The sequence below is a fragment of the Plectropomus leopardus genome, chromosome 13 (assembly GCF_026936395.1).
Source record: "Plectropomus leopardus strain MGB_pleo_1.0 chromosome 13, ASM2693639v1, whole genome shotgun sequence".
Lineage (NCBI taxonomy): Eukaryota > Metazoa > Chordata > Actinopteri > Perciformes > Serranidae > Plectropomus > Plectropomus leopardus.
This window is the reverse complement of record NC_142188.1, coordinates 30,937,302-30,964,821: the sequence shown is the minus strand read 5'-3', so window position 1 is coordinate 30,964,821 and position 27,520 is coordinate 30,937,302. Positions and strand designations below refer to the sequence as shown.

Genomic DNA, 27,520 nt, shown 5'->3' with positions numbered 1-27,520 from the left:
TTATATCACAAAACACAGCAAAAAGTGATGGAATTGATAAAGATATTGACTCACCCCATAAGTGGAAAAATTAATTACTTAATAACATTAACAACAGCCCGTGGCTCAATTTTCTCTGATTGTCTATTTAGATACAACTATCAAATATTTTTGTTGTTGCTTTTTCAGTTCATTTTTTTTTTAGGAGTAATTGCTAATTCTTCCTGAGATTTTTCCCTCTTCGTTGCTATTTAAGTTTTGTGTATGTGTGGGCTTCCTTCTCTAAATGGTCTATGGATTAAAGGTGTCAGGTGTTATAGAAATTACAAAGCACTTTGAGCCGAATTGATGATTTGCAATTATATAAAACTTAACTTTATTCCTGCACAATTTGATCCATTTCAAGCGTGTGTTCAAGTGTAGTGTTTATTTATTGTCCTCCTGGCCGTGACACTGTGACTTTTATTACTACAGTTACCAAAATCATACAAAATGCAATAACTTAGATTTTTCTTTTTTTTTTCTTTTTGTATGTTTCACTTCCCACTATCAGGAGCACAGCTAAGATTCTTGTTCTTGCATATGTGACTGATATTGTAGACATTAACCTTGTTTTTCTTTCTGTAACCTAAAGTAAAGATCAGTTTTCTTTCTTTATTTTTGCATCTGTCAACAAAGATTACATTCGTATTTTTATATGCATTTATCCTATTTGTTTCTGCAATCATGTAACAATCATGTAAATAGTCAGTTGCGGCTGTTGTTTTCCGCATAAATGCAGCGTGCAGTATCTGGCTGTGGTTTACTAGCTGAGGTCAGTGCAGGGTGATGTGTTTGGGGGTTGTTTTGACTGGCCACTGTCTTTTTTATTTTTTTTCTGATGGTCGGCTTCCATGCTTGTGTTATCAGGTCCCAGTGGGAAATGTTTCCAACATCAGTCACTGAATGTGTATATGTGTGTGTCTGTCAGCGTATTTGTGTATTTCTGTTTTGCTATGCGGGAATGTGTGTGTGTGTGTACCAACAGCACAGTAATCTGTAGGCGGGTCATCATTCTTAATGCAGCCTGTGTCATCAGTTCCCGTGACAACAGGGGGAATGATGCGGCCGATACATATGAAACAGGGTGCCATGCATAAACATGGAGGCTGAGGAGGAGGAGGGCGAGGGCAGCACGGGGCGAGGTTATATGGGGGATGTATGTATGAGTGTGTGTGTGTGTGTGTGTGTGTGTGTGTGTGTGTGTGAGAGAGAGAGAGAGAGCTACCCTACCTGGACCTCTTTCTATCCCTGTTTGTTATTCATGACCCCCCCCCCACAGTGCTGTAACTGGCCCCTCCCCCTGATATGTGTGTGCGTGTGTGCACGTGTGATGAATGGTGACAGCGTCAACGGATGGTAGATCAGGATTAAGATCAAACACAGCTCAACGTCACACTCCGTCAGGTTCACTGGACGCATTTGGCCACACACGGACACACAATTACACACCCACACACACACGCACACACACACACTGTTTACTCATGGTTTACATATACGCTTATGTGGCCTATACATTTTCTTTAAAGGCACAATTTGCTGACCCCTTGAAAAATAAAATAATAACCTGTAGTAATAAATAAATTAATATAAAAAAAAGGTTTAGTAGTATTGAATTGAAACCACAGTTAAAGAAGTACTCAATTGCATGTACTAAAAAAGGCCCTACAATCAAAATGTCACCCAAGATAAAGTTCATAAATGATCAAAAGTGAAATACTTATTTTAGAATTCTATATTACGATATATTTAAATATATATATTTGAGTAAATACTACTACTAATAATACTTTGTAATAATACCTTGAACAAAAAAAGGGCTGATTTCAACATTCATGACACAGGAGCTGAGTTCTTTTCATGTTCATCTGTTTACATTTTTTAAGGCCCAAAGTTTCACATATTTAAGGGCAGGGCCACTTGAATAACTGTCTGCAAGACGTCACCACAGTCTTTGAGTCAGATCAGTCCCTCGCGCCTCCACAGCATCAACCACTCTGGCTCCAAAAAAAATTAAATTAAAGCAGTTCACAAACCAATAGACTCACAGAAGCTATGTCCATTATTTATGCGGTCTACGGTCATGTCAGGACACATCACCCTCATGTTTCAAAGTCTTTTACTCACTAAAAGTACAGTCACATTAGTTGTCCCTCAAAAAAAAAGAAAAAAGAACACAATGTCACCATTCTGATATGAAGAATAAATAAATAATGATAAGAGCAACCAAAACTGTTGCCAGTGTTGTAGACCACCCTCACAGTGGGTGGTCTGGTAGTACAATGTTGTGCTGAACATGGTAAAAAGGTCAGGTCAGAGCAAACAGAGAGAACATTTGCAACTAATGTGACCTTCTCTTGAATTATTTTCCAACAGTGTCCTGAAGCTCTGATTCTATAAAAATGATCTTAGTCACCTATAGTTATTATGATACACTGACAGTAATAAGCTTTAACAGCAAACACTTAGTGGGCTTTTTTTTGCCCCGGGTCTCACCTCTCAGGCTCCTTTTGTAATCCTTTGATCGATAGAGGTTGTTGCGGCCTCATGCCGCCTGAGAGGAAGATCTGAAGACGCCATTCAGGACTGAAATAAACAACATGTTCTCACTTCCAGGTCGTCAACTACAGAGGTCTTGTCATGCCCCTTACCATCTGAAAGCGACCCACAGGGCATTCTTTAGCATTTGTGACGCACAGCTGAAGCACATTGCAACACAAGGATAATGTTGTGATATAGTTATAGTCCAGTATAAGGCAAAAACAACTTGACTAGAAAAAAAATTATTATTATTATTATTTTTTTTTAAGTTGGACTGTCAAATGATTAATTTTTTAAAACATGATTAAAACATGATTAATTAATTCAGAATTTCTGTATTTAATCCTGAATCACAATCAATTTTAATCTTATGTTTTCAATTCCATTAATTTACCTTATAAAACAGTCTTGAAGTCCATTCTGACAAGGTGAAGCAATTCTTACCAGATTTTCTCTTATTGGAATTTGAATTGGAATGTTGGCCAGTAATTAAATTAACGTGATTATATATATATATATATATATATATATATATATATATATATATATATATATATATATATATATATATATATATATATATATATGGTCCTTAATCACATTGTGTTTCATGTGTTAGTCCTGTTTTTAAGCTATATTTCCCAGCCTTAGTTTACATAAGAATTACATCAGAGCTTCCGTGTCGTCTCATAAAGACACCAAAAGGTGCCTTTAGTGTTAATATTATGTGCCAAAGGGAATGAAAAGGAGACCATTATTGACCACTTAGGAATGATAATGAGCTGAAAAAAATACAGCAACAGCCACAGCATTTTTTTTTCTTTGATGTTTTCTATTTGGTAAAGATGCAAATATGATATTATGTTTATGGTGGTTAATCATCAGGTTTCTACTAGTAAATCTAAAGTGGAATCAGAATAAGATTTGTGTATTTGTAGTGCAGTAATCATATAAAATGTCTTAACTACTTTACTGAAAAACATAACCACTTTTTAAATAATGTGTGTTATTATTATATTTGCTGGATTTTTTTATTTTTTATTTTTTTATTGTGACTACCCATCTCTAAAACTAATCGTAAAGCTCTTTTTATAAACATTGTGTCTCAGTATTCATAGTTTATCTGTGTGTGTGTGTGTGTGTGTGAAAATGTGTTCATAACAATGTGTGCTCTGTATTTACAGGTAGGTTGTACAGTAGAGGGGGGACACTGGCTCTTTATTTGTTCGGGGAGAACACACACACACACACACACACACACACACACACACACACACACACACACACACACACACACACACACACACACACACACACACACACACACACACAACCGAGGCAGTGAAGGCAGCTATGGCCTCCTCTCTCCACACACAGCATTCCAAAGGGAGATGTTTTCAATTCATTCATTATAGAGGGGTCGCACAGGGTCAAGTTCAATGCCAGGAAAAAAGAGCGGCTACACTGAGGGGAGAGCCACCCACTCACCCACACTCACACACGCACACAAACACTGCCATGCAGCGAGCACAGCACGAGTAAAATTACCGCCAGCAGAGCTTGGGACTTTGGGTAAATACACCAAAATTAGCCTCATTGTGTTGTTTGCATTTCAGCAGAAGAGAAAAGGGATAAGACAGAGAGATGGTGGAAACAAAAGGATCAAAGCAAATGGATGGATGGCAGAGGTCGGGGTGGGGCATCGGTGGCGAGAGGAAACTAGCTGGGCAGTAAACATGTCGGGACGGGGTGGGGGGGTGTAATGATATCATTAGTATGCATCACAGCCTCTCTGTCTCACACACACGCACACACACACACACACACACACACACACACACACACACACTCATCCCTCTTTTTTCTCTCTCTTTCCATTTCTCAATTTATCTCTTCTTGCCTTTTTTCCCCACTCTTCCTTTTTGCCTCCCTGTGAGAGTTGTAGACTTTATTCAGGGTGAGAGACTCAGTGAGTAGGTGTGTGTGTGTATGTGTGTGTGTAGTAGTAGTAGTAGTAGTAGTCGTAGTAGTAGTAGTAGAGCAGGATTTGGAGAAAATGCACATTGATGTCAGTGACAGGGAGAAGGTTATTTGACCTGTTACAAACCAGAGAGAAAGCAAAGCAGAGTAAGTAAAAAATCCAAAGGAAAGAGAGAGGCGAGTCCATCACCGACACTTTATCTGCATCTTTGTTAGCCAAGCTTCATAGTGTTATTGGATAGAGAGAAAGAGAAAGCAGCGCTGACAGCAAGTATAAATTAAATTGGTCACAGCCTTTCAGTGCCCTGTTAATGAGGCCTGTGAGTTGCATTTTGGTACACACTAACAATGCTGAATGATATAATGGTGCTGTGTGTAGCAGTTTCATGGTAACAAATCATGGGACAATATTAAGCATACTAACAGTTGGGGAGATGGGGTTGATCCACACCTAAAACCCAGCATACTGTATGAAAAAAAATCTAATTCCAGCCCCAAATTGGTCACCTCTGAGCAATTTTAGAAACTGGTGAAATTTCTGATGGACCAGTTGCTGATCCATGTGCAGTTTCAGGTGGGTCACAGCCTTTGATAAAAATTTGAGAATTGGATACAGTGTTTGCAGCAGAGCCCTGTTCATTCCTTTGACAAGTGCTCAGTGGCACAAGAGGTCAAAAAGTTCAAATGTGATATAAAAATTTACCCTGATGATCCGCACTGTGTGGCCTACAGAGCATGCACACTAGTGACTTCCACTGGCCGAGCTGGCTACTTCAAGTTTAGCGTTCTACTAATTCGAGTTGAGATAAAATCATTCAGTTGTGCAGGTCTTCTAAACTTTCCACTTTTTGTGAACCACAAAAAAAAAAAAGATCCACTGATTCACAGATGTGTATTTTGCCACATAAATTGATGGGAAAAAGCCTTTTTTGGACCACATGGCATCACATTATGGATGTATTTACAATGGTTGGCCACTATGAAAACTAGCTTCCTGTGGGGCAGGTCACAAAGCCTGATTCATAGCCTGAATAATTAATGATCTCATTGATTGAGTTTTTGTTTTTTAGTTCTACAAGGTAGAAGGTTTTTGAGTCTTTAAAAAAAACAAAAAAAAAACAAAGTTTACAAAATGAAATTAGAAGTTGTCCTTGATCCTGCTACATCTTTGGAGTTGAAGAATGAGTTGATTACAGTCAGCAGTTACTATGAAAATTCCATCCAGTTGCTTGGGCATGTTGCTCCTGATGACACTGTACAATTACTGCAGTGCATTTTATTGTGTCCTGTTGGCTCTGAACACTGTCCACCCATCCAGTTCAACAGCTTGATCCAGGATGTTATGGGTTAACCATGTATCTGTGACAGTGTGTGCAGAGCAGTCTCTGATTTCCCGTTGCTGAGTGAGCCTCAATTGCATCTCATCCACTGTATTTTTCATATGTATTTTTTGTTTCTACCCTCTGGTCTGACTGGACACTCGGCATTTGCCGTTGGTGGAAATCCTCTTGCATTCTGCAGCATTCAGTCCAAATCTCACACAACTTTTACAATGTTTTCTTTTGTAGAAAAGTCGTGCTTCAGCAGATGGGGCCATGGAGTCGAAAAAAAATTGAAAAATATAGCAAAAATGTTGCAAGGATTGAGGAGCTACTGGCTGCTGCATGTACATGCACTGTTGATGCCACTGCCATCAATTATTTCACTATTATTGAGGATGCAGCCATATTGCTTAAATAAACTAAATTTTAAATGAAAAAAAACCCACGTGGTAATGCAACCAATCAGTGTGATCAACCACATTGTGGGTGATCAATAGATGTGTGAGCATAAAATGTAAAATACCAAAATTAGCAATTTTAAGTATTGTTTTGTGTATTAATACTCACTAGAAAGGGGTGGGATACAAAAAAGAAAAAAACAGATCCAACTCATCCTCTAATTTATCTCCATGTTTATTCCCTCAAAGTGTAGAAGAACTGATGCTGCCAGTGCTTACTGTTGGGTGCCAAAGTTCATTCTTGATCTTTAAAATAGATTCAAATTCAGGTAGACAACCTGTTATCACATGACTAAAGGTCCAAGCTCAGGTCACACATGGTAACAACTGACCCATCTGCATGACAACGAAGCAAACTCCAACTGCTAATGATCGCTATGAGAAATGACTGAATGTTCTGGAAGCAAGTAAGTAAATCATGGGGAAAAATTATTTTGTTAAACAGTCAGTTGTCAGGCTAAATCATGCACTGGGTGGGTGAAGATGCTTTAAGGGTGCGTGCTCTTCTTCTCTGGTGCTGTTGTATTCAGCAGAGGACGCGCGCAACAGTTGCACTGATGGCTGATCGAAAAAGGACCGTCATGTGGAAGTAATTAACAGCGAATGTCAAATCGTTTGGTGGTAATGGAAATGATTCATATTGTAATCTGTTAAGACTGCATTCATCTTATTAATCAACCCCCCACCCACACACACACACACACACACACACACACACACACACACACACACACACACACACACACACACATGCATGCACATCAAAGTCTGAAGTCTGTTTACAGGTCTTGGGGAGTACTACTGAAGTTGTATGCGGCCTTTTGCCTTAATACTGTCTGCTTTGTGAAACCAGCATATCAGTAGCACAACAGTCCAATTCTTTCAAGATAGTTTTGAAAAGTTAAAACCCTCAGAACCCTAAATGGCATGAACATACCTCATACTCACTGTAAGATTTGCCTAAAACGCCTATCTAAGGCATACCCATAGTGAACTAAAAGTTATTTTTGAACCATTTGGAGCACATTCACCTACATGGTGTCATTTGAAAAGTAATACTGAGATGTTTTTACCACAACCGTTAAATCGCTGTAAGTGTTGCTAGCATTAATTAACAGAATATTTTTTCAATACCTTTATTATATTTGTGAACTTTCAACTTACATATAGACAAATACAACACTACAGGAAACACATGCTGGCCACGCAAGAAACATCAAATCCTTTTATTTTTTTTCTTTTGAGCATCACAGTCCCTGAAAAATGATTTGTTCCACTATCGAGATTTGATCATTTTGGTCCAGCAACATTTTGTGAGTCTAGAAGAGCCACACAATTAAATCATTTTATTCCTGTTCAAGTTGGCAGAGAGCTAAACCGGAAATTAGCCGCTGGGTCACAAAATTCTGAAATGCATTATGGACCCAACAATGGGAAAGATCCAGGTGATTTCATAACCCAGAAGTCAAGCTTTTAGTGCTTCATGTGCCACTGAGCAACTTTTATAGGGATGAATGGGCCCCGTGCTTCCAATGCTACATCCGGTTCGCTTTTTACATCAATACAATATTTACTTGCAACCTGGAGATATTATGGATAATACTTGAAAAGTTTTAACATTTGAAGTGATGCAATGGCAGTCAGTGGATATTTTTCAATGTAATACTGTATGTGAGTTTGCTGGATTTGGATCATCTGGACCTTTAGTATTTTTTAAAAAAATATCCAGATAATCATATTTCTAATTATGTATTTAAAATTTATATTAATATATAAATATTTAAAACTATTTTACAAAATTATTTTACTTTTTCATCACTTTTTCAGTTCTTTTTCTTGGTCTTGTTCTTTGTTTGTTTGTTTTGTTTTGTTTTGTTTTTTTTACTTTTTAATTTTTTTTTTGGTTTGCTAATTTTCTTCTAAATTTTACTCATGTATTGATATTTTTGGGGTCAGTTCTTTGTAAGTTGCTTATTGCATTGTTGTTATTATTTTTTTTTTTAAAGAAATCAAGCCAATTTTCCCGGGTTTCAAAGGGTTAAAAAAAAATTAGATCCCTCACAAGCCCTCGAATTGTTGAAAAAAAGTGTGTCAGAAACCCTCCATCACCCTCTTTTTCTGCTGAACTGTACAGTTTCATTGTCCTTGGGCAGGTTGAATGTCGTCTGGTCAAGCGTCTTGTTTCTGTGCTCGGTCCAGTAATAACAGGTCAGCTGGCCTCTGTGCAGCCGCAGCCGCAGATGGTCAGCCTGAGCAGCCAGCCGGTGGTCAGCAGAGTGGCCAGTGAGCAGCCCCAGCAGCAGCAGACACTCTGGTGCTCTCCAACAAACCATTGCTGGTTTTGAGACCTCATTATGGTGACAAAGTGAACCACAGATTCGTGGGAAGCTTTTTGGACGATTCCCAGCATGTATAGAAAAAGGGGAAAAAGGGATTTCTGTTCTCTTGACATCTGTTATGAATCTCTTGACCACAGTTTCTTCCCAAACGCTGGCTGCAGCAGGCTATTGAGAATCTTTGTTGTGGCATTCTTGTGGTCTTCAAACATGCAAAGCAGGTTTCTATTAAACAGGATTCATAAATAAAGGTGAAACACAACGGTTAGGCTTCGGAAAAGTGCCCTAAGAGTAACCTGGGAAGTATTCATGCATGAGTCGGCCACTAAGGAGTGAGTCAAAATGTGCTTTACTCAGCCGCTGTGTGCTTTTCCAGATAGTTAATGGTCCATTTCCCTGCTCGCTGCCGCCACACCATCTTCATCAGAGGCAGAAAGAGACGGGGAAAAAACAGGAGTAATTAAAATGTCTTAACTTGTAGCTTAATTACGAGCCAGCCACTGAATCTCTTTGTCAGAGCAACTCTTTTCTCTCGCTTCCCCCGTTTGCATAAAACAATAAAACCTCTGTTAAAAAATGTAATTTGCTCTTTGTTAAGATTAGATTCTGCCTTTTTTTTTTCTTGTCGAAGTTGAAACGTAAAATCAAATCAAAGAAGAACAACGCGTCTCTCCTTTTTTTTCTTCCGACTGCTACCCCCCCACCCCCCTCCTCCTTGAGATTCCCCTACACTATAGCCATGGAAATGGGACTTTGGGGATGAAAGGAAACCATAATTTTGTGGCGGGATTAATTTGGAGACATGAGCGATGCCAAATGAAATCCCTGTCAAAACCTCTGCTGATTCTTTTCATCGCCTGCAGATCCCTGAGAAATCTGTTCCCCATGGCGTTTATGATTTGACAGTCCAGTAGTTTTGGACTTAGTTCCCCCCTGATACCTCTGACATGTTGACATTAAGTGGTTTCCGAGACAGGCAGCACCCATATTTCAATCACCATTAAGCAGAGGATATTTGGCGTTAGTTTGGATGGAAAGAAGCGCCGCTGACAAACAGACATTCACAGATACAACGGCAGGCAAACAACTGTAATTACATTAGAGGGTGAGCTGCAGCCTTTTCCTGTGAGTGCGGGGAAGGTAAATATAGTCCGCATCTGACCCTAAGATCTATCAGAAAACGCAGGACTGATTGTTTACAGGTGTCCTTGTCGACTGTCCTTTCCTCCACATCAGTCCTTGCTCGCCACTTTTTGCTCTGACGTAAACTAAAAGTAGAGTACCCAATTTCAAAAAAAAAAGTCTATAAGTCTAGAGTATTGGGATAAAAATGTTGCCTTTACACACTTGGTGCATGATATTTCACTATCACTTTGGTTCCTCAGTTTAGTTAAATGATCATTTCTACATACAAGTGTGCAGAAATGCAATTCTGTAAGACAAAAGCTATTGTAACTTAACTATTCCCCTATTCAGCATAAACTCGATTGTTTCAATACGTGTGCCCAATTTAACCATTTAAAAATCTGAGCAAACTGGCTTTATTTCTTTCAAAAGCACGGGAAGACAGCAGTGAGCAAAAAAGAAGACACAATCCCAAAATTAACAAGAAATTAGTAAGAGGTACAAAAAATATGTCCTGAAAATTAGTTTTAAAAATAGAGAAAAAAAGAAGAATGATTAAAAATAATTAGTAATACTGTAACATCATTTTAAATACGCAATTATGATAATTATAAATAAAGTGTATTCCTAACTTTTCAATTTGCAATTTGTGGAACATTTCTTACCATGTTGCTAGCTGCCTTTTTCCCATGTTTTTGAATGGAATTACGCCAATTTGCTCAGGATCCAAAGGATTAAATGAAAGCAGCACGAGAAAGGTGATGTTGCTCCAGGTTTTAAAGGGTTAAACAATAAGTGCATTTAAAACCCTACTTTCATAAAAGTAGGAAGTATTGTTTGTACGTTGTGGTTAAAGTATCAAAATTAAATGATTTTGCAATAAAATGCTCCCCTGTGACTTCTATAATATTAAGGTCACAGGGGAGCATAATACTAACTAAAGCAGAGGCTATTTCTTTTTCTTTTTCTTTTTTTTTGAGTCAGTAAAAAGTCTACACTAAATTATTTATAGGATCCATGTATGTATATTTTTACTGTCTGCATTGTGTTTGTGATTTTCAGTAATGTTTGAGTAATAATGACACGATTTATTATTTATTAGTTTTCAGAAGTGCCCACTTTGGTTCCCTTTTGGATCACTGAAAAATTGATTATTGTTACAGGACACTAGTCTAAGACACTTTTTAAAGTGAGTGTCTTTAAGTCTGCAGAACTGGAATACAGGAATATTCATAAGGTGTAAAGTAGGTGCTGCTGGGATTGCTGTTGATGTCATGACTGTGAGCGGTCTTAACCCTTTGAAACCTGGATCAACATACAACAAATAATTAAACCTTTCAAACCTTAAGAAATGTTCCACAAATTGCAAGAAATTAGTAGATTTAGATAATTATTTTATAGGGAAAATGCTCACAGAATTAAAATTATGTTACAAAATAATTATAATTTTTAGGTACTTTTGCATTTCCTTGTTTTTTTTGTTTTTTTTGGGGGGGGGGGGTTACAACATTTGAGGTAATTTTCCACTTTTGACTTTTTTTTCATAGTTTTGGGTCATTTATTCGTCCGTTGCCTATTGCCATCTTCCCATGTTTTTGAAAGAAATCAAGACAATTTGCTCAGGTTTTATAGGTTTAAACAAAATAGCCAACATGTGCTTTTTTTCAGCTCTTTAAATATGACTTTTATGCCTCCACGCTGGCAACAGCCGTGGCCTGAGGGATTCGGTTTTTGAGTTGTCCCCCCATCTGTTTGTCTGTCAGTCCCTCAGTCTGTTAGTCTGTCTCCATGATCAGTCTTGTGAACATATCTCAAGAACTCCTTTAGGGAATTTTTAAAAATTTGGCCCACACCTCTACTTGGTCTCAGATCAAGTTCACTGTGACCTTGTGTCTGTCCCATTCTTGTGGACATTTTTCAGATCTGGCACAAACGTCCACTTGAAGTCAAAGCTGAACTCATTAGATTGATTGTGAAAGGTCAATGGTCAAGGTCTCTGTGACCTTGTGTCAGTCCCATTCTCATGAATGTGATATCTCAGGAACACTTGGAGGGAATTTCTTAATAGTGTTGGCACAAATGCCACTTGAGGATGGACTTAGGATGAACTCATCAACAAATGGTGGTCAAAAGTCACTTTGACGTCATAAAACATATTTTTTTGGCCTTGACGCAAGAATCCATACACTAATTATGACAAAATTTCACACAAATGTCTAATAGGATAAAATAATTAGGTTATGACATACTATATCAAAAGGTCAAAGGTCAACTTTGTTGTTATATTATAATATTCTAAAAAAGACTTTTTCTAGCTATGAGTAAATTGAACTGAATTTTTGACACAAATCTTGGGTATCCACCTTGAAACTGCTGATTGTATAGGTCTGTGTTGCTGGGTTGAAGATGTGTGTAAAGCATCAATGTTTTAGAAGTTGTAGCTGCATACATTTAAAATTGGACTGATTGTTGGACAAGAAAAGAAACTTTGGAGATTTTACTTTTGGAAAACATGATGGGCATTTTTGCTGATGCTTTTTAGACCAAAATGTTGATGATTCATTAAAAAAGACATTAATCGTTAAAGAAAGTCACTGTTTATAGCATCTCTAATATGCTGTTTGGTCAATTTTGTGGATATTAATGGAACAAAATATACTGACAAATACTGTATGATCGCATCAACAGCATCAATATTTCTTTTTTTCTCTAAATGCTTGTGTGGCACCCATGATAAAGATCAATGCCTCGAATTTTCCAAGAACTCTGTTCTGTCATCTGCAGGTCCACCATGCCAGCTTCTAGTTTGTCTCAGTAGAAATGTGCAGTGCTGCTAAAAATGTTGCAAGAAGATTAAATAAAAGCAGTTTTTCCAACCGAGCAATTTTCATCCACCTCCCTCCTCATCGCTACCCAAGTCCTGGACGCCCACAAATCACACCTTGCATGAACATGTCCACCTTCTTGTTTGTGTACGAGAGAATTAGCATGATTCTCACTGCTCGCCCCATTCAAATTCAACCTGCAATTGTGTGCGCACACAAACGCTGACAAACACACACACATACACCCACACAGAGGAAACCCAAGCACAGCAACACACAGCAACCCACAGCAACTGGGAGTTTATGAATCTCATATCTTCCGGATATACCTGCATACTACATGGCTTACTGCCTATCCACCTGAAATCCAACCAAACAAAGAAATATATTCCCTCAGTAGAACTCTCTCTTACCGGAGGCTTTGCAACCACCAGCTGAGCTCCATTTAAGCAAACTTCCAATGTAGGAGAACTGCATTCAATTTGAGACCTGGAGAAAACGGATCTAACAACTAGGTGGGGAAGCCATCGCTGTTAGAACTTTATGTGGTTTAGCGAAACGGCTGTGTGCGGATTCTGTTGTGAGATTTTTTTTCCATCTCCTGGGTCTTTGCTGTCTTGTCCAGCAGTGCTTTGCTGCCAAAAGACAGTTTTTCAGTGAGGTGAGGGTTTCTGCTGCGCAGGGGAGAAAGTTACATGCCGAAAACTTCCATTGAGAGTCAGCGAGGAGTTTCTCTGTTGGGGGAAAGTGGGACTGGAAGATTAAGGGTGAGGGGCTGTGGAAGTAAGGTCAGTCGACTGCTCGCCAGCTCCTGCAGTGTCTGGCAAGTTGCAGGGCTTTCTGCAAGATCAGAGCAGCATTTTTCTGCACCACTGTTGCCTTTGCTATCCCTAAACTGACACCCAACCCTCTTACACCCCCTCCCCCTAAACACAGATTAAAGATTTGCCTGTCAAGGGTGCATTGCCGGCACTAGACAAGGCAACAACTTCCTTCTGATTTCACTTTCATACCTTTTTACAAACCTGCTGCGATACATAATGGATGATCTGGAAGGTCAGGACAAGATCAGAAGCGGGAAATCCACTGCCCACATGTCACTCCCCCCACCACAACACACTACATACAGATGGCGGATGGTCCATGCCTTCCGATGCAAGACAGGTGACTTTTTGTGTTCCACCAGTGCATGCTGTCCATTGGTACAGAGTCAGTAGGGTGAAAGGGGCTGTCCCTTTGAAATGATAAGTAGAGTCTTCCTACACTGAGGGACTATCATTGAAGTCTTTGTTTGCCCATCGGTGGCTCAGAGGCGTCTGTGAACTTGAGGGTCGGCACGGAATAGAAATGACCATGTAACCTACTTCGAGGTCACCTAATGAAGGAAAATGTATTCATATATTTTCCTGGTTGTATTAGTTCGTGCAATATGCTTCCCTTTGAAGCCCAAGGTTGCAGGTTCATTTTTGAAGTGGTTTTCAATCATCCCTTGGCATTGAAGTTTCTTTTGTGCTCAGAATTGGGGCTTCACAGGGCTACAGGTCCTGTTCATACTCCGAATATCTACATACGATGCATAGCCCATGAGATTCTTTTTAATTGCACTGTATGTCACAGAATAGTTTTGAGGAATTCAAATTCCCAGACATGTCAGTCAGAAAAAGGCCCCGAAATTCTGACAAGTGAATATTTAGGACAAGATGCATCTGTCAAAGTATTTTTCTTTTCTGTCCTATCATCCATCTCTCGGGCTGCTGTGGTCTGTCCAGACCTGCATTTTAAAGTTTCTTTTGTGCTCTGAATCAGTTAACAGGGCTACAAGTCCTGTTCATCCTCAGAATATCTACATATGATGCATAGTCCATGAGGTTCTTTGTAATTGCATTGTATGTACCAGAAGAGTTTTTAGCTATTTAAATATCTAGACATATCAGTCACAAAAAGGCCCAAAACTCATGCATTGGTCAAAGTATTTTTTCTGTCTTACTGTCCATCGCTTGGACTGCTGTGGTTTGTCCAGACCTGCATATTGAAGTTTCTTTTGTTCTCCGAATAAAGGGCTTCACAGGGCTAAAGGTCCTGTTCATTTTCAGAATATCTACATGCGATGCATAGCCCATGAAATTTTTAATTGCATTATATTTCAAAGATGAGTTATGAGGAATTCAAATACCAAGACATATCAGTCAGAAAAAGGCCCAGAAACTCAGACAAGTGACTATTTAGGACAGGATGCATCTGTCAAAGTCTCTTTTTCCGTCCTACCGTCCATCCCTCGGGCTGCTGTAGTTTGTCCAGACCTGCTGCGGCAGAGTTGCCTCAAGCAATTTTTCCCCTCCATCATCACCTGTATTAAACACTCTCACACAACCCCATCCCTGCTGACATACCACCCCCCGCTACCTCGCCACATCCCAGACCCATTTCCCCACATTTTCGAGGCTCTTCCTAGCTGGACCCCCTGGTCGGATTCACAGCAGGGACCCCTCCAGCCCATCAGAGAAGTAATTCACACTCTGCCTCATTTGAGTTATTTACTCTATTACCACCATGGCTGGCCCATTCCCCGTAGCTACCCACTGAGACCTGGAGCTCAGGCTGGGTACCAGGGCTTCCAACAGGACTGGCATTGCCCTCCAACAGACCCCCCCCCCTTCGCCTTCACCACATTATGACGGGTGCTGCCACCTCAATCTGCAGCTGGCACAGTATGTGTGGGGGTAAGAGACGAGATTGGAGATTGCTCAGCTAGCTTGGAGTAGAGAGGTGTGGATGATGTGTGTTCATGTGCATGCGTGTGTCAGGCAAGTCCTCTCCCCATTGGTAGTCTTCTGTAAGTCATTATCACACCCAAAGCCCGTGCTTCTCTCAGATGACTTGATAGATTTACATGACTCCGTCAAGGGACCTGTGAAAAAAGACATGGTCCAGTGGAGAGATGAGAGAGAGGGCCGCACCATCATCCTCTCCAAAATAAGAAGAGGGACAGCACAGTCACACCTTAATAAGAAATTGTCCCTTTTGGGCAAGGGAGCGGGGGGGGGGGGCTTTCCTGTACTTCACACAATAGGCACAAGTCTCCTTTTCTGCCATTGTAGAATTGAAATAGCCCCTCTCATCAAAGATCCCCTCGAGCTCATCTGCCAGGGTAAGAAATGAGCGATTTTGCCCATCTTCTTCGTCTCATTTCAATCTCAAATCATGTCACTTTCTTACACATATTACTATTCAGTATTATTCAGGCTTTTATGGATTTACCTGACTGTAATTCTTTGTCTTCAGCAGCTAACAGGGTCCCAGAGAGAGGCGTACAGCCAAAGGGTGAGGCTTTTTGTTGTATTGTAGTTGTGCTGCAGATAGCTTTAGGGGGTTCTAGCTGCTGTTTGCTGGGACAGTCAGCTTTTCATCTTTCTGGGACAAGAAGTAATTTGCAGTCTTTGAGTTTAGATAACTTTGACCTTTGTCCAAACACAAGCATATACAACACTTGATTTTTCAGCCATTAAGATGACTTTCATATATACATCCTGCCCGGACCAATCTCTACAGATACAATGAAATCTACAGCTGTAGATGGAAATTCTCAAGACAAGAAGGGAGGAATGGCAGAGCACCATTTTTCTATCACAGCATTTATGTTATATTTATAATCTTTCAAATCTAACTGGCGCCCCAGCTCCATCAAACAGAGACATGTCCGGTCAGATTTCTTCTCAGTGGAACTTATGGTTTCATTTTTGATGATTCTCTTTAAGAATCTGCCTGTTGTAAGTTGCCTACCTGAAGGGGCACAATTTGGTGTTGGACTCCTAAAGGCGGGAGAGTCAAAAGACACAAATGATAAATAAAAAGAGAGAGAAAGGTCTGAAATATCCATTTTTTTAGTTCATAGGATGGTTCAAGCTCCATTCAGCATTTCCAAATTTGACCCTGGCTACCATATTTGACACTGGCCTTTTTCATAGTTGTCTTTAAAACTGAGATAACATTGATGACATTATTCAGTCCGTTCTCCCTCCGAACTCATCAAATGGCGCCACTCACTCAGTGCTTTCAGCGTACACAAGCGTGACACCAAAAGCCAGCTGGACTTAGAGGAGAATGCATTAGAATAGAACCAATGGCGCTGTTATTGTACCCTGGCAGAGGGCCGGATGGCACTGGGCACATCCAGATGCAATGCCCATGGGCTGCGTCACTTGAGAATGTGGCCAGACAAAACCAGGTGTCTGGAATTGCTTCGCCTGTGGATGTGTGTGTGTGTGTTTTCTACACTTGACCATGTGCCTCCTTTGCCTAAGCCCAGCCATCTGTGACTTTGTTGCCTAATCTTAACCGCTGTGATGGTCACGTTGGTTGCTATGTGCAGTTGTGTAAACACTGTGCTGATTCATCTCATGTGCATTGGTTGACATCACCGTAACGCCTCCTGGAGTGTAAACAGCTGACGCAGGAGGATACCTAAAACATTATAAGTAGACATGGACGGTCACCAACAGAGCAGCACCATGTGATGAGTTAGAGTGAAACATTTTGCATGGTTATGTCATTCAAGGAGACTTAACAAAGGTCCTTCAGTGCCACTGAAGACAATACACAACTGTTTTCAAAGACTAGATAGTACTACTAATAAACTCTTCTTTTTATGTCACATTTGTGAAGACGCCCACTAAATATCCCTAGGCTTCGTCTGAGAGACTTTCGGACAGAGATCATCTTAGCTTTAAGATCAGCGCTGTAATGGAGGGTATATGCATGTGTATGGGATATGCCCACCTTTTTATTTGGCTGTTTTTTTTAGTATATCAGCCAACAAGCCAATTGGAATATGTAGGAGGGTATACCCATTTCCTCCTCAATAGCCTAGCCATCTACCTAGTAGTACATCCACCTCATCAACTACCACTACACTTGTTTAAGACACATAAGGGAAACAGGGCGTTGGTCATTCCTGTAAGAACTGAGTTTTGTTTTATTTACAGAGTGTCCACCAGCAAGCCAGGAGGCCTAACCGGCATTAGCATCTTGACATGCTAGCCTTTGACCTCTCGAGAATCCTACCTGCAACCTGGAATTCAACCCTCGTCAATGAGGTAAGCTTTTTAGTGTTCATTTTAACGTTACCAGTTATCAGGCATTAGACCTTTGGTAACTGTAATGTTACAGATAGTGCTAGCTAATGAGCAGCTGACATTTGCATTCACAGTAAGTGATCTGACAATAATGTTATATTACGCTACAGCTCAAATCATTTAACTTATGTTAACCACTTACTGACTAAAATGCTCACTCTTCATCCCCTGTGGGACATAAGGCAGCAGTGACATGGCAACATGCTGCTTCTCTCCCATGACAGCTGCATTGTTATTCAGCCACCTTTAAAACTGAACACACCAGCTAGCAGGAACGTTTTCTGGGGCTCTTAGCAAAATTTTGCTATGCCTTCATATTTCGATCACTGATGAGTGCATCAAATCTGCCTCATATTCTGTATGCATGAAACCAAATGCTTCTCTTAAGACATAAAGAAATTGTATTTCTTTATGTATTTTTATTTAACTGAGCTGCATTGATAACAACAAAATCAAACAAACTCTGTCGCTAACCTCTGTCAAAAAAGATACTTGCCGGCAGGCCCAAGAAAAGATACTAGCTACCTCACCTAACATCTTGATAAATCAAATAAATGAAAATTTTATTTCAGACATGTGGAAACAAATAACAAACAAACAAAAAGTTAGATTAGTTCCAACAGACAAACAGAATAAAGTGAAAAGCATGTCACAAAATAAATTCCATTTACAAGCATTGACCTACCCAAAAAAGAGTAGGAAAAGTTTACACTTATTTAAGCCAACCCCTTATCCACAACTCAGCTATAAATATATAATATGTGAACATAGAATAATAACAATAGTAATATAAATATATCACGCACACAGACATGCATATATATATATATATATATATATATATATATATATATAGACACACACACAAACTTATATAAACTATGCAAACTTATATATCTTATTATAAAAGTTCTTACCACATGTTTATATTTTATCACATATTTATAAACATATTTATCTTACCTGTCACCTGACTTTATATATTACATTTTAGAGGTAAATTAAACAAATATAAACTATTAGAGCAAGCACATTAACAGGGGGAAAAAACTTGTAAGTCTGAAAGCATAAGTAGTAATTGATTATATAATTAGAAAAAAAAAACTCCTAACCATTCATTATCGCCATACATTTAAGAAATTATCACATTTCTGAGTAGTGTGTTATGGGCTAGCATGACTGTCACTCTGATAAATCTGTTTGTATGCCATATTTATGTTAGTCCATAAGGATTCAGCTGAAAAAAATCAGATCTTTTGTTATTGTGTTTGTGTATGCTTGTGTGTGTGTGTGTGTGTGTGTGTGTGTGTGTGTGTGTGTGTGTGTGTGTGTGTGTGTGTGTGTGTACCTGTGTGTGCAGGGGTGTGTCAGAACAGCTACAGAGTGTTACAATTGGTGTTTGCCCTCTTGTCTCTCCAACTCTCCTCGGTTGAGTCTCGGCAGCAGGTGTTGATGCCACCTCTATTCAAAGTGTGGCTCACACCATTTAAAAAGTGAGGACACACTCGGCTGTTTTGCATATGTTGGGTTTCGGGGGTCTCAGAGCACTCGTGATGGTCTGGGTGGGATTTGATCATTGACACATCAAATTGACTTCCTAACAGTTTCTTTTGCTCTTTTTTTCCCCTCCTTACTTGTGCCATTTTTGCATATTTCCATCTTCAAATTGATACGACATCTATCATATCTTGTTTTGTCCGGTGTCACTCCTGAGCTCTTGGCCGTCTTTTTCTCCTCGTGCGATTTTGGCCTCATTTGGCCGTATGTCAAGAATGACATAGTCGCTTTGGCATAGCTGTCAAAAGATGGCCCTCAGCTGCAAAATCGAGTTTGAGATGAGTTTCATGTTTCCATAGCTGCTACCTGCATTATTTTGTGAAATCACAATCTAAATATGTGTGAAAGTTTAGTTCAAAACAGCATCCACACCTGCTTTAATGTGAACGTTTATATCACCATACTATATGTTCAAAGCAAAATGTGCATTGCTGGTGATTTGCTGGATATTGATTCAGTCTTGATAAATGGATTACTAGCCTGGCTAACTGGTTACAGGACTGAGGCCTGAGGACTGAGGTGTCAGTGGGCCCCTGGGAGGGGCCCCAAGCCAGTGTTTGAAGTGACTGTTATGATCTTATCTCATAGGAAAGTCAAAGGGCTCAATCAGAACCATGTCTCAGCTGTTCTGCTCCTTATTACAATCTGAGTCCGATCACATCTATTGTCTGACAATATTAACCCTTTGAAGCCTGTGGCGGCATCACGTTGCTTGTGTTGCATTCAGATGCCTTTCAGTATTGATGAAGTATTGATTGTGCGATTTCTTGAAACATGGGGAAAAAAGGTAATGAGTACTTAAATTAATGAATGTATCACAAATTGCAAGAAATTAGTAAATTTAGAAAATTTTAAAAAAGCTAGGGCAAAAAGAAAAAAGCGAGACAAAATATTTAGAATTATCACGATTAAATGCTTATCTTTTTGTTAAAAATAAAATATTAATTTAATTTACAAAAAAATTTAAAATTAATTCACAAAATAATTAATTTTTTAAGCATTGGTATATATATCAAGGGCCTCTGTGTAATTGTTCAGTCTTTGTTGCTAAGTAAAGTACAGTACAGTACAGTAAAATACATTAAAATAAAACAAAAACTCATAATGGAAAAAACAACAACTAAATACTGCTGTGGTTAGTTTGATTAAACTTTCGGCTGATTATTTCCTTGACTAATCAAAAACTCGTTTGGTCTAAAAACAAATGCAGAAGATTGGGAAAAATGCCCAATATCATTTCCCAGAGGCCAAGTTGACAAAGTTGTTGCCACCTGTCAGTCAGTACTCAATAAACCTTTTCATGGCAAACACTTTGTCATCGCAGGAAAAGCACATGGGGAAACACACTGCGTTAACGATGGCTCAGTTCAATTAACTGTCACAGTGAGCCGTGACAGTGAGCCAGTGTGCACAGAACACAGACCCAGGAACTAGCTCACCTAAAGGACACTTTATGTGATGACTTACATTTCCCGCCAGGACATGCCAAAACATCTGCCATGAAAAAGGCCTATTAACCCTTAAATACCTGGATTGACATCAGTTTTCCTGTTCTGCATTTAGACACCTTTGATAAGCATTTAAACCCCTTATACCTGAGGGAATCAATCTGATTTCTTTTGAAAGCATAGGAGAGAAGACAATCAGCAAGTTAGCAAGAAATCCCTCAGACTGCAAAATAAATAAACTAAAAATGAAAAATAAAAATAAAAATCAAAGCGACCTGAAAATTAGCCTACTGACAAAAACTAGGATAATTCTTATATTTAGATATTTCATTTCTAGGACTATATGGTAATTTTGAGTCTTTTTTTTTTTTTGGCTCAAGTCATTTTATTATAACTTTTTACTAATTTCTTTGGAATTTTTGGGCCACTTGAATAAATTGGCTTGATTCTTTTCAAAAACATGTGAAGAAGGCAATGAGTAAGAAAAGAAGAAATAACCCAAAAATTTGCACGAAATTTGGTAGTATTAGAAAGTATTAGAAAAAAAAAAAAAATATATATATATATATATATAGGAAAGGAAAGGAAAAACAAACAAACAAACAAACAAACAAGGAAATGTAATAAAATGTGGCTTAATTATTATAATTTTTTCACATTATTTATATAGAGAGTAATATATTTTTTGCCTTGGGTTTTATCTTGTTTTTTTCTGGACATTTTTCTCTTGCTTTTGAAAAATATTTTTCTAATTCTACTAATTTCTTTCAATTTGTGGAACATCTCTTACCAAGTTGCTCACTGTCTTTTTCTCCCATGTTTGCAAAGAGTTCAAATTTTTGAGGTCCTTTTGAAAGGTGTCTGTAAGGAGCACAAGAAAAGTGATGGCATTTTTTGAGAATATGGTTCGAGCCATTATTTATTGTTTGTTAGTTGATTTGGTCTAAAGTATCTGCCAGATGAACAAAGTGTAATGTGTGAGTGTGTGTAACCCCCTCCCCAACCCCTCATCCCCCTCCCAGAGGTGTAACCCACCCTTTCATACCTGCCTCCCTGCTCCCTCTCCCTACCTTTTAGAACAGGTTGAATACATTGAACCTCTCCCCTCACTATCTGCTCCAAAACTCATATGGGACCACCTCTCATCCTCCCCTTCATTATCCATTCTTTCCACTCCTCTTTTCTTTTTTCTTTTTTTCCTTCCTCTTGCAGCTCCTCATCATCTCCTCCCCTCCCTCCCCTTCGTCTGTCGGTCTGTCTGGCACCTCGAGCGCCGCTAAGCCTTCAACCAGTGTCAAAACGTACGGAGCTGGAACAGTGGCTCTGCTGTGTTTAGGTGGTGGCATTCACACTCACACTCGCTCACACACACACGCACATGCACACTGATGCAGAAGCAAATGCGCACAAATACAGCCATTCGCACTATGAACACACACTTGTTTATACACACACGTACACTCACACATGGATACACACATGCAAACACAAGTTGGGGCTCAAGTGTGATCTGTCACACATACACACACACACAAACACACACGCACACACACTGCATGTGGATAATAAACAGCAGAACATCAGTCACATGTGTTTGCATTATGGCATGGAGACAGATATGACACAAACCAAGCCCTTACCAACAACACATTTACACTCACACTCACACACACACACACACACACACACACACACACACACACACACACGGTGATGCTGTGAGTTATTGAGTCAGACAAGTCAAAGCCTTCCAAAGTTGGGGTGTGTGTGTGTGTGTGTGTGTGTGTGTGTGTGTGTGTGTATGTAATAATCCATTGGTTCTGTTCTGTGCTGATTCCGGGCGCTAAGCCCTGCCACAATTATTCAAATCCAGGCTTTTAGTTGCAGCACACCTCTCTCCATGGGCCCATGAGCCGGTAATCTTGCCTTTGGCCCTGCATTTCAAATGGCCTTAACTCCCATAAGGAATGCATATGAAGAGGAGCCACTAGTGGCTTAATCCGCCCTGTTTAAGTTGCTGAAACATACACCTGTCACGCCGTCTAGCTTGTGGCTACTGATAGCCGCGCTGTAAATCCAAAGGCATGTAGCTTTTTAGCCCTTCTTTTAAAAAAAAAACATTATCATGCTGTTTTACGAGGGAGGTGTGGGTGTGCAGAGAGGACCCCCTCCTGTCCTTACACCATCTTTTTCTTCTTTTTTAACTGCTTTTTCTGATTCATTTTTATGTATATTGCTCTCTCCTACTTATCTGTCTCTTCTTAAAATTCTGCTGTTGGTATTGTCTTCTTTTATGTAGTGTTAACCCTTTAAAACCTGAATAATCAGGGGCTTTGCGCTATGTTCAGATGCCTTTCATAAGCTATGTGGCCCTTTGAACCCAGAGTAAATTTCTTTCTAAATAAAATGTGTGGAGAAAGGCAATGTCCAACTTGGCAAGAAATGTTTCACAAATAACAAGAAATTTGTAAAAGGTCACAAGAAAATTGCCTTAAAAAATAATTTAAAAAACTGACTATTAGAAAAATATCAAAAGATAAGGAAAATAACCTTATTTTTTAATTTTCAGGCAATTTTCTTTTCATTTTGTTACTTTTTTGGTAAGTTTTGTCTTGTTAAGTTGCTAGTTGCTTTCTTTTGAAAGAAAACTATTTGCTCAGGTTTCAAAGGGTTAACAGAATTAATTGTCTTCTTGGCAACTCTTCACTGGACATATATTTTAGATGGAAAATAATATAGACACAAAAAACATCCTTGTTTTATTTTATTAACATCATATGATAGCTATCCATAGTCTTAACAACATGTAGGCTGCAACATACATTTATATTAGTGATCAGAATCAATTATATTCACTTTGCTGGCAGATTTCTTTTGAATCTGTTTTGCATCACAGATAAGCAATGGGCCTCATGCAAAAAAAATATTTTAGATTTCTCTTATGTTTTCTCTTAATTTTCTGTTCAGAAAAGTCAGCTCAAGATACTTAACCATCCGAATCTATTCTTAAACCAGTGTGCTGGTCAGAAGTCACCTCTTAGCACAAGTAACACCCCTAAACACTATGTAAGGGCAGGTGTGATGCTGCGTGCAAATAATCTGACACATGCCTAAGAATTGTCAAGATGCCACCTAAAAAGAAGATGTACTGTTATTTAAACTTAAAGTAGACGTGATTATCAAGTGTGTCAGTCCTGGCAGTACAGCAAAATCTGTATGACAAAAAACACTTGCGGTGCTGTAAACATTTCATCAGCAGCGGTGACGCAGAAAATATAGATTTTTTACTTGAGTAAATGTACAAAAAGCATGCTATAAAAATACTTAATCCAAACAGAGGTCCTGCATTTAGAATGTTACTGAAGTAAAAATACAACTTGGGAGATATAGCTGAAGTTAAAAGTTTTTTTTAAAAAAAGCAATTAAAAAAAACAATTTACAAAACCAAGAAATGACCAAAATAATTATAAGAAAAAACTGCATGTCCACATATTTGAGAAGCTGGGAACTATGACAAAATTGTTGCATGTAATGTGACTAAATGTTTTAGCTGCACTTTAATTTTTATTCAAAAACAAAAGCTGTCAACTAATTATAAAAGAGTAAAAAGTACAATATTTCTTCTGACCTGAAGTGGATTAGTAGTTGAAAGTAACATGAAATGAAAATACTCAAGCAATTTTCAAATTGTATGAAAAATATTTTTCTCACCTTTCCTCTTGGTGGACAAACAATTTGACTGTGAAAAATTACGTTTTGTTTTATCTCGGCAAGACTGCTCTCAAACACTTGTAAAAGGTTCTCTCACCTAGAGCAACACAAAGAAAACATCATTGAACCCAGATATCAACGTAAAAAAGAACAAATTGTGGATATGAACTAAAGAGTAAATTTGTTTTTGTAATACTCCCTGCACGAGGCCTGCTGTGTCACACACGAAGCAAGCAAAGCAAACAGTTAAACCAGAAACAACAACGATCCAAACATGTGTGCAACAATCAGATATTACAAACACCTAGATGTAGCTCCAGCTGTGAAATTAGTTTTCCATTGACCCACAATATTGGAAATGTGAAATAGTATTTATATTCATATGCTATGGTGTGACAAAGTAAACCTTACTCAAAGTCCGCTTACTATTTTTTTCAGAACTTTCTACTGCGTCTCATTTTTCCCTGTAAATGTGGGGTTTACATACAGTCAGTGTGCAGGTATCAATATTTATCTTCAGTTCATAAAAATGACAACAAAGACTGGGAAAATTATTTTTTTTAAATAGAAAATAACAGACACGATTTGAGAAAACAAAAGGCATCATCTCCACCATAAGGCCCCAGCTGCCTATTGCAGCTAAAAAGCAGCAGAATACTCCCTGCTTTGCTCACGCACACACACAAGTCACACGCACACACACACACACACACACACACACACACACAGACTCGCTGTCTGTGGTAGGGACAGCGATCAGCTCAGGACAGCTGCACAGCAGCCTCAGGTAAGACAGAAACTCCCATCCTCTTACACAAGGGACCAGCATGTACTCGACATCTGTCGACGCAAACACACACACACACACACACACACACACACGGATACGCACAAAAACACGGACACACATACAGTCTTTGAACTTTTTTTTTCTTGGCTAACAACAAGCTTTTGTTTGAGCTGGCCACAATATGCTTCAAGTAGACAACTTTGCAACTTGGTACAAATCTCCCAAACTCTCACAAGCACTGATCAGAGCATGTGTTGCCCAGAGAAAGGGGAGTTCTCGCACACACACTCAGCCTCCCAGAGCTCTTCAGCTGGCATGCGTAAGGCCCAGCGGCTGCTTGCTGCCAGGCTGTCTGGGCCTAGACTTTTACCCAGAAGAGGGACACTGCTGATACTCTACCCGTGGCCCAGGCCTCAAATCAGGCCTTCTGAGGTTTAGTCCCGCTGGTATGTGTATGTGTGTGTGTTTAATATCGCTGTATGTGTTGGCAATGATATGTTGGCCATCTGGTTGTCTGGCCCCTGTAGGACCACACATAGCATTACAGTAGAGTTACAGCTGCCACAGCTATTTACAGGCCCACACGCTCGCAAGGACACAGGCATACATACAGTGTGACCACAGCCACCCATTTAGGTACACATACACACAAGAGACAAACCCATACACTCAGAAATGTGCATACACACGATGAGGAAAATTTAACTCACCAAACACTGACATACGGCATAGGGCAGTGATACTCAACTTACCAGCAGGCCAAATCTGTCCCCAGATAGGGTGCTGGGTGGCCCCCAACTATTTTCTAATCCACAATAAATATAAAGTGATTGACACTGGGAATTGTTTTTGTAATTTTAGCATACATAAGGTGTCAGAATGCAAAAACAAAACAGCATCAGAATAAAGCTTGTTTATCAAAAAAAGTCCCATTGAAGGATCCCATGCATCACCCAACAGAGGTCCTAGATGAGCCCCTTATGTCCTAAAATCAGAGAAATGTCAGAAAATCTAGAAAAGTCGTCAAATCTGAGATTTGTCCCAAAATTCTAGAAATGTTCTAAAATCCTAGTAACATAATAAAATCCCAGAAACGTCCTGAAATCCTAAAAATGTCCTAAAATCCTTGAATTGTCATAAAATCCTAGAAATGTCCTGAAATCCTACAAAGTCATAATATCCTAGAAATGTCCTGAAATCCTAGGAACATCCCAAAATCCTAGACACATGCCAGAATCCTAGAAATGTTCTGAAATCCTCAAAACGTGCTAAAATCCTAGAAATGTTCTGAAATCCTGAAAATGTCCTATAGGAGGATTTTAGGAAAATTCTAGGAAAATCCAGGAAACGTCCAAAAATCCCTGTAAGTCATAATGTTCCAGAAAGGTCCTAAAATCCTAGAAGAATCCTAAAATCCGCAAAACTCTGAAATTCTTCAAAAGATTCTTATGTCCTAAAACATCCTAAATCCTGGAAAATGTCTTAAAATCCTATAATTATGTATCGGGCAGCTGCAACTTAACCCTGGCCTTCTGTGTTTTTTGCAAAAGTGTTCTCCATGCAAAATTGAGTAAGCCCGACACACACACACGCACACACACATACATATACAGAGGTGTTTAAATCAACTGCCCAAGCAGACATACACACCTTCACACATGCACACATGCACGCACACACACACACACAAAGAGATGCAAGCAGACTGAGCCGCTCTCACCCTCTAACTCCGCTGCCCTACATTCTGTTCACTTCATTGTCCACATTCTTATGTAATTTATGAAAATGCGATGTGCTGTTTGTGCTGCTACGTGATCCATGGCCACCTAATGTTCTCAGCCACCTGCTCGGTGTTTGGAGTCGGGGTCTTAACACGACGGTGTGGGCGACACCGGACAAACCGAGAGCAGAACAGCCAGTGACTCACCAGTCTTCAAAAAGTGATAAATAATTCAAAAATAAGACGCCTTTATGTAAGGTCAATGTGGCTAATGAGCACTCAGCACAAATGATTTCTCTCATTGGTGTCTGCAAACTGTCTTTTGTTCCACTTTGTGGCTTTCTGCTACTGTATTTTTCCTTTTCTTTGTTACTTACAAGTGTTGCTTTGGAGTTTGTTTTTGGGGGGTTGGCAGCCAATGCAGCATTTTGTGTACTGTAAGAGTCGTTTTGGCACTACACAACAGGGTGGAAGGTTGTATAACTATCGCGACTTTTGGCTGACTCCTTTCCTTTCGATTTCTTCGCACTGTATTGTTTTCCCTCGCTGCACTT

The 27,520-nt window shown here is 39.3% G+C and overlaps 1 protein-coding gene across 4 annotated transcripts in view; it reads left to right on the top strand.

The window, feature by feature from the left end:
• LOC148187749 (uncharacterized) overlaps window positions 1–27,520 on the top strand; it is a 425,509-nt gene that overhangs the window by 225,761 nt on the left and 172,228 nt on the right. For all 4 annotated transcript variants that reach the window (XM_088086772.1, XM_088086769.1, XM_088086770.1 and 1 more), the window contains exon 8: window positions 17,591–17,701. In XM_088086772.1, coding sequence (XP_087942898.1) covers window positions 17,591–17,629 — 39 coding nt within the window. In that variant the 3' untranslated portion in view covers window positions 17,630–17,701. The remainder of the gene's footprint in view (window positions 1–17,590; window positions 17,702–27,520) is intronic.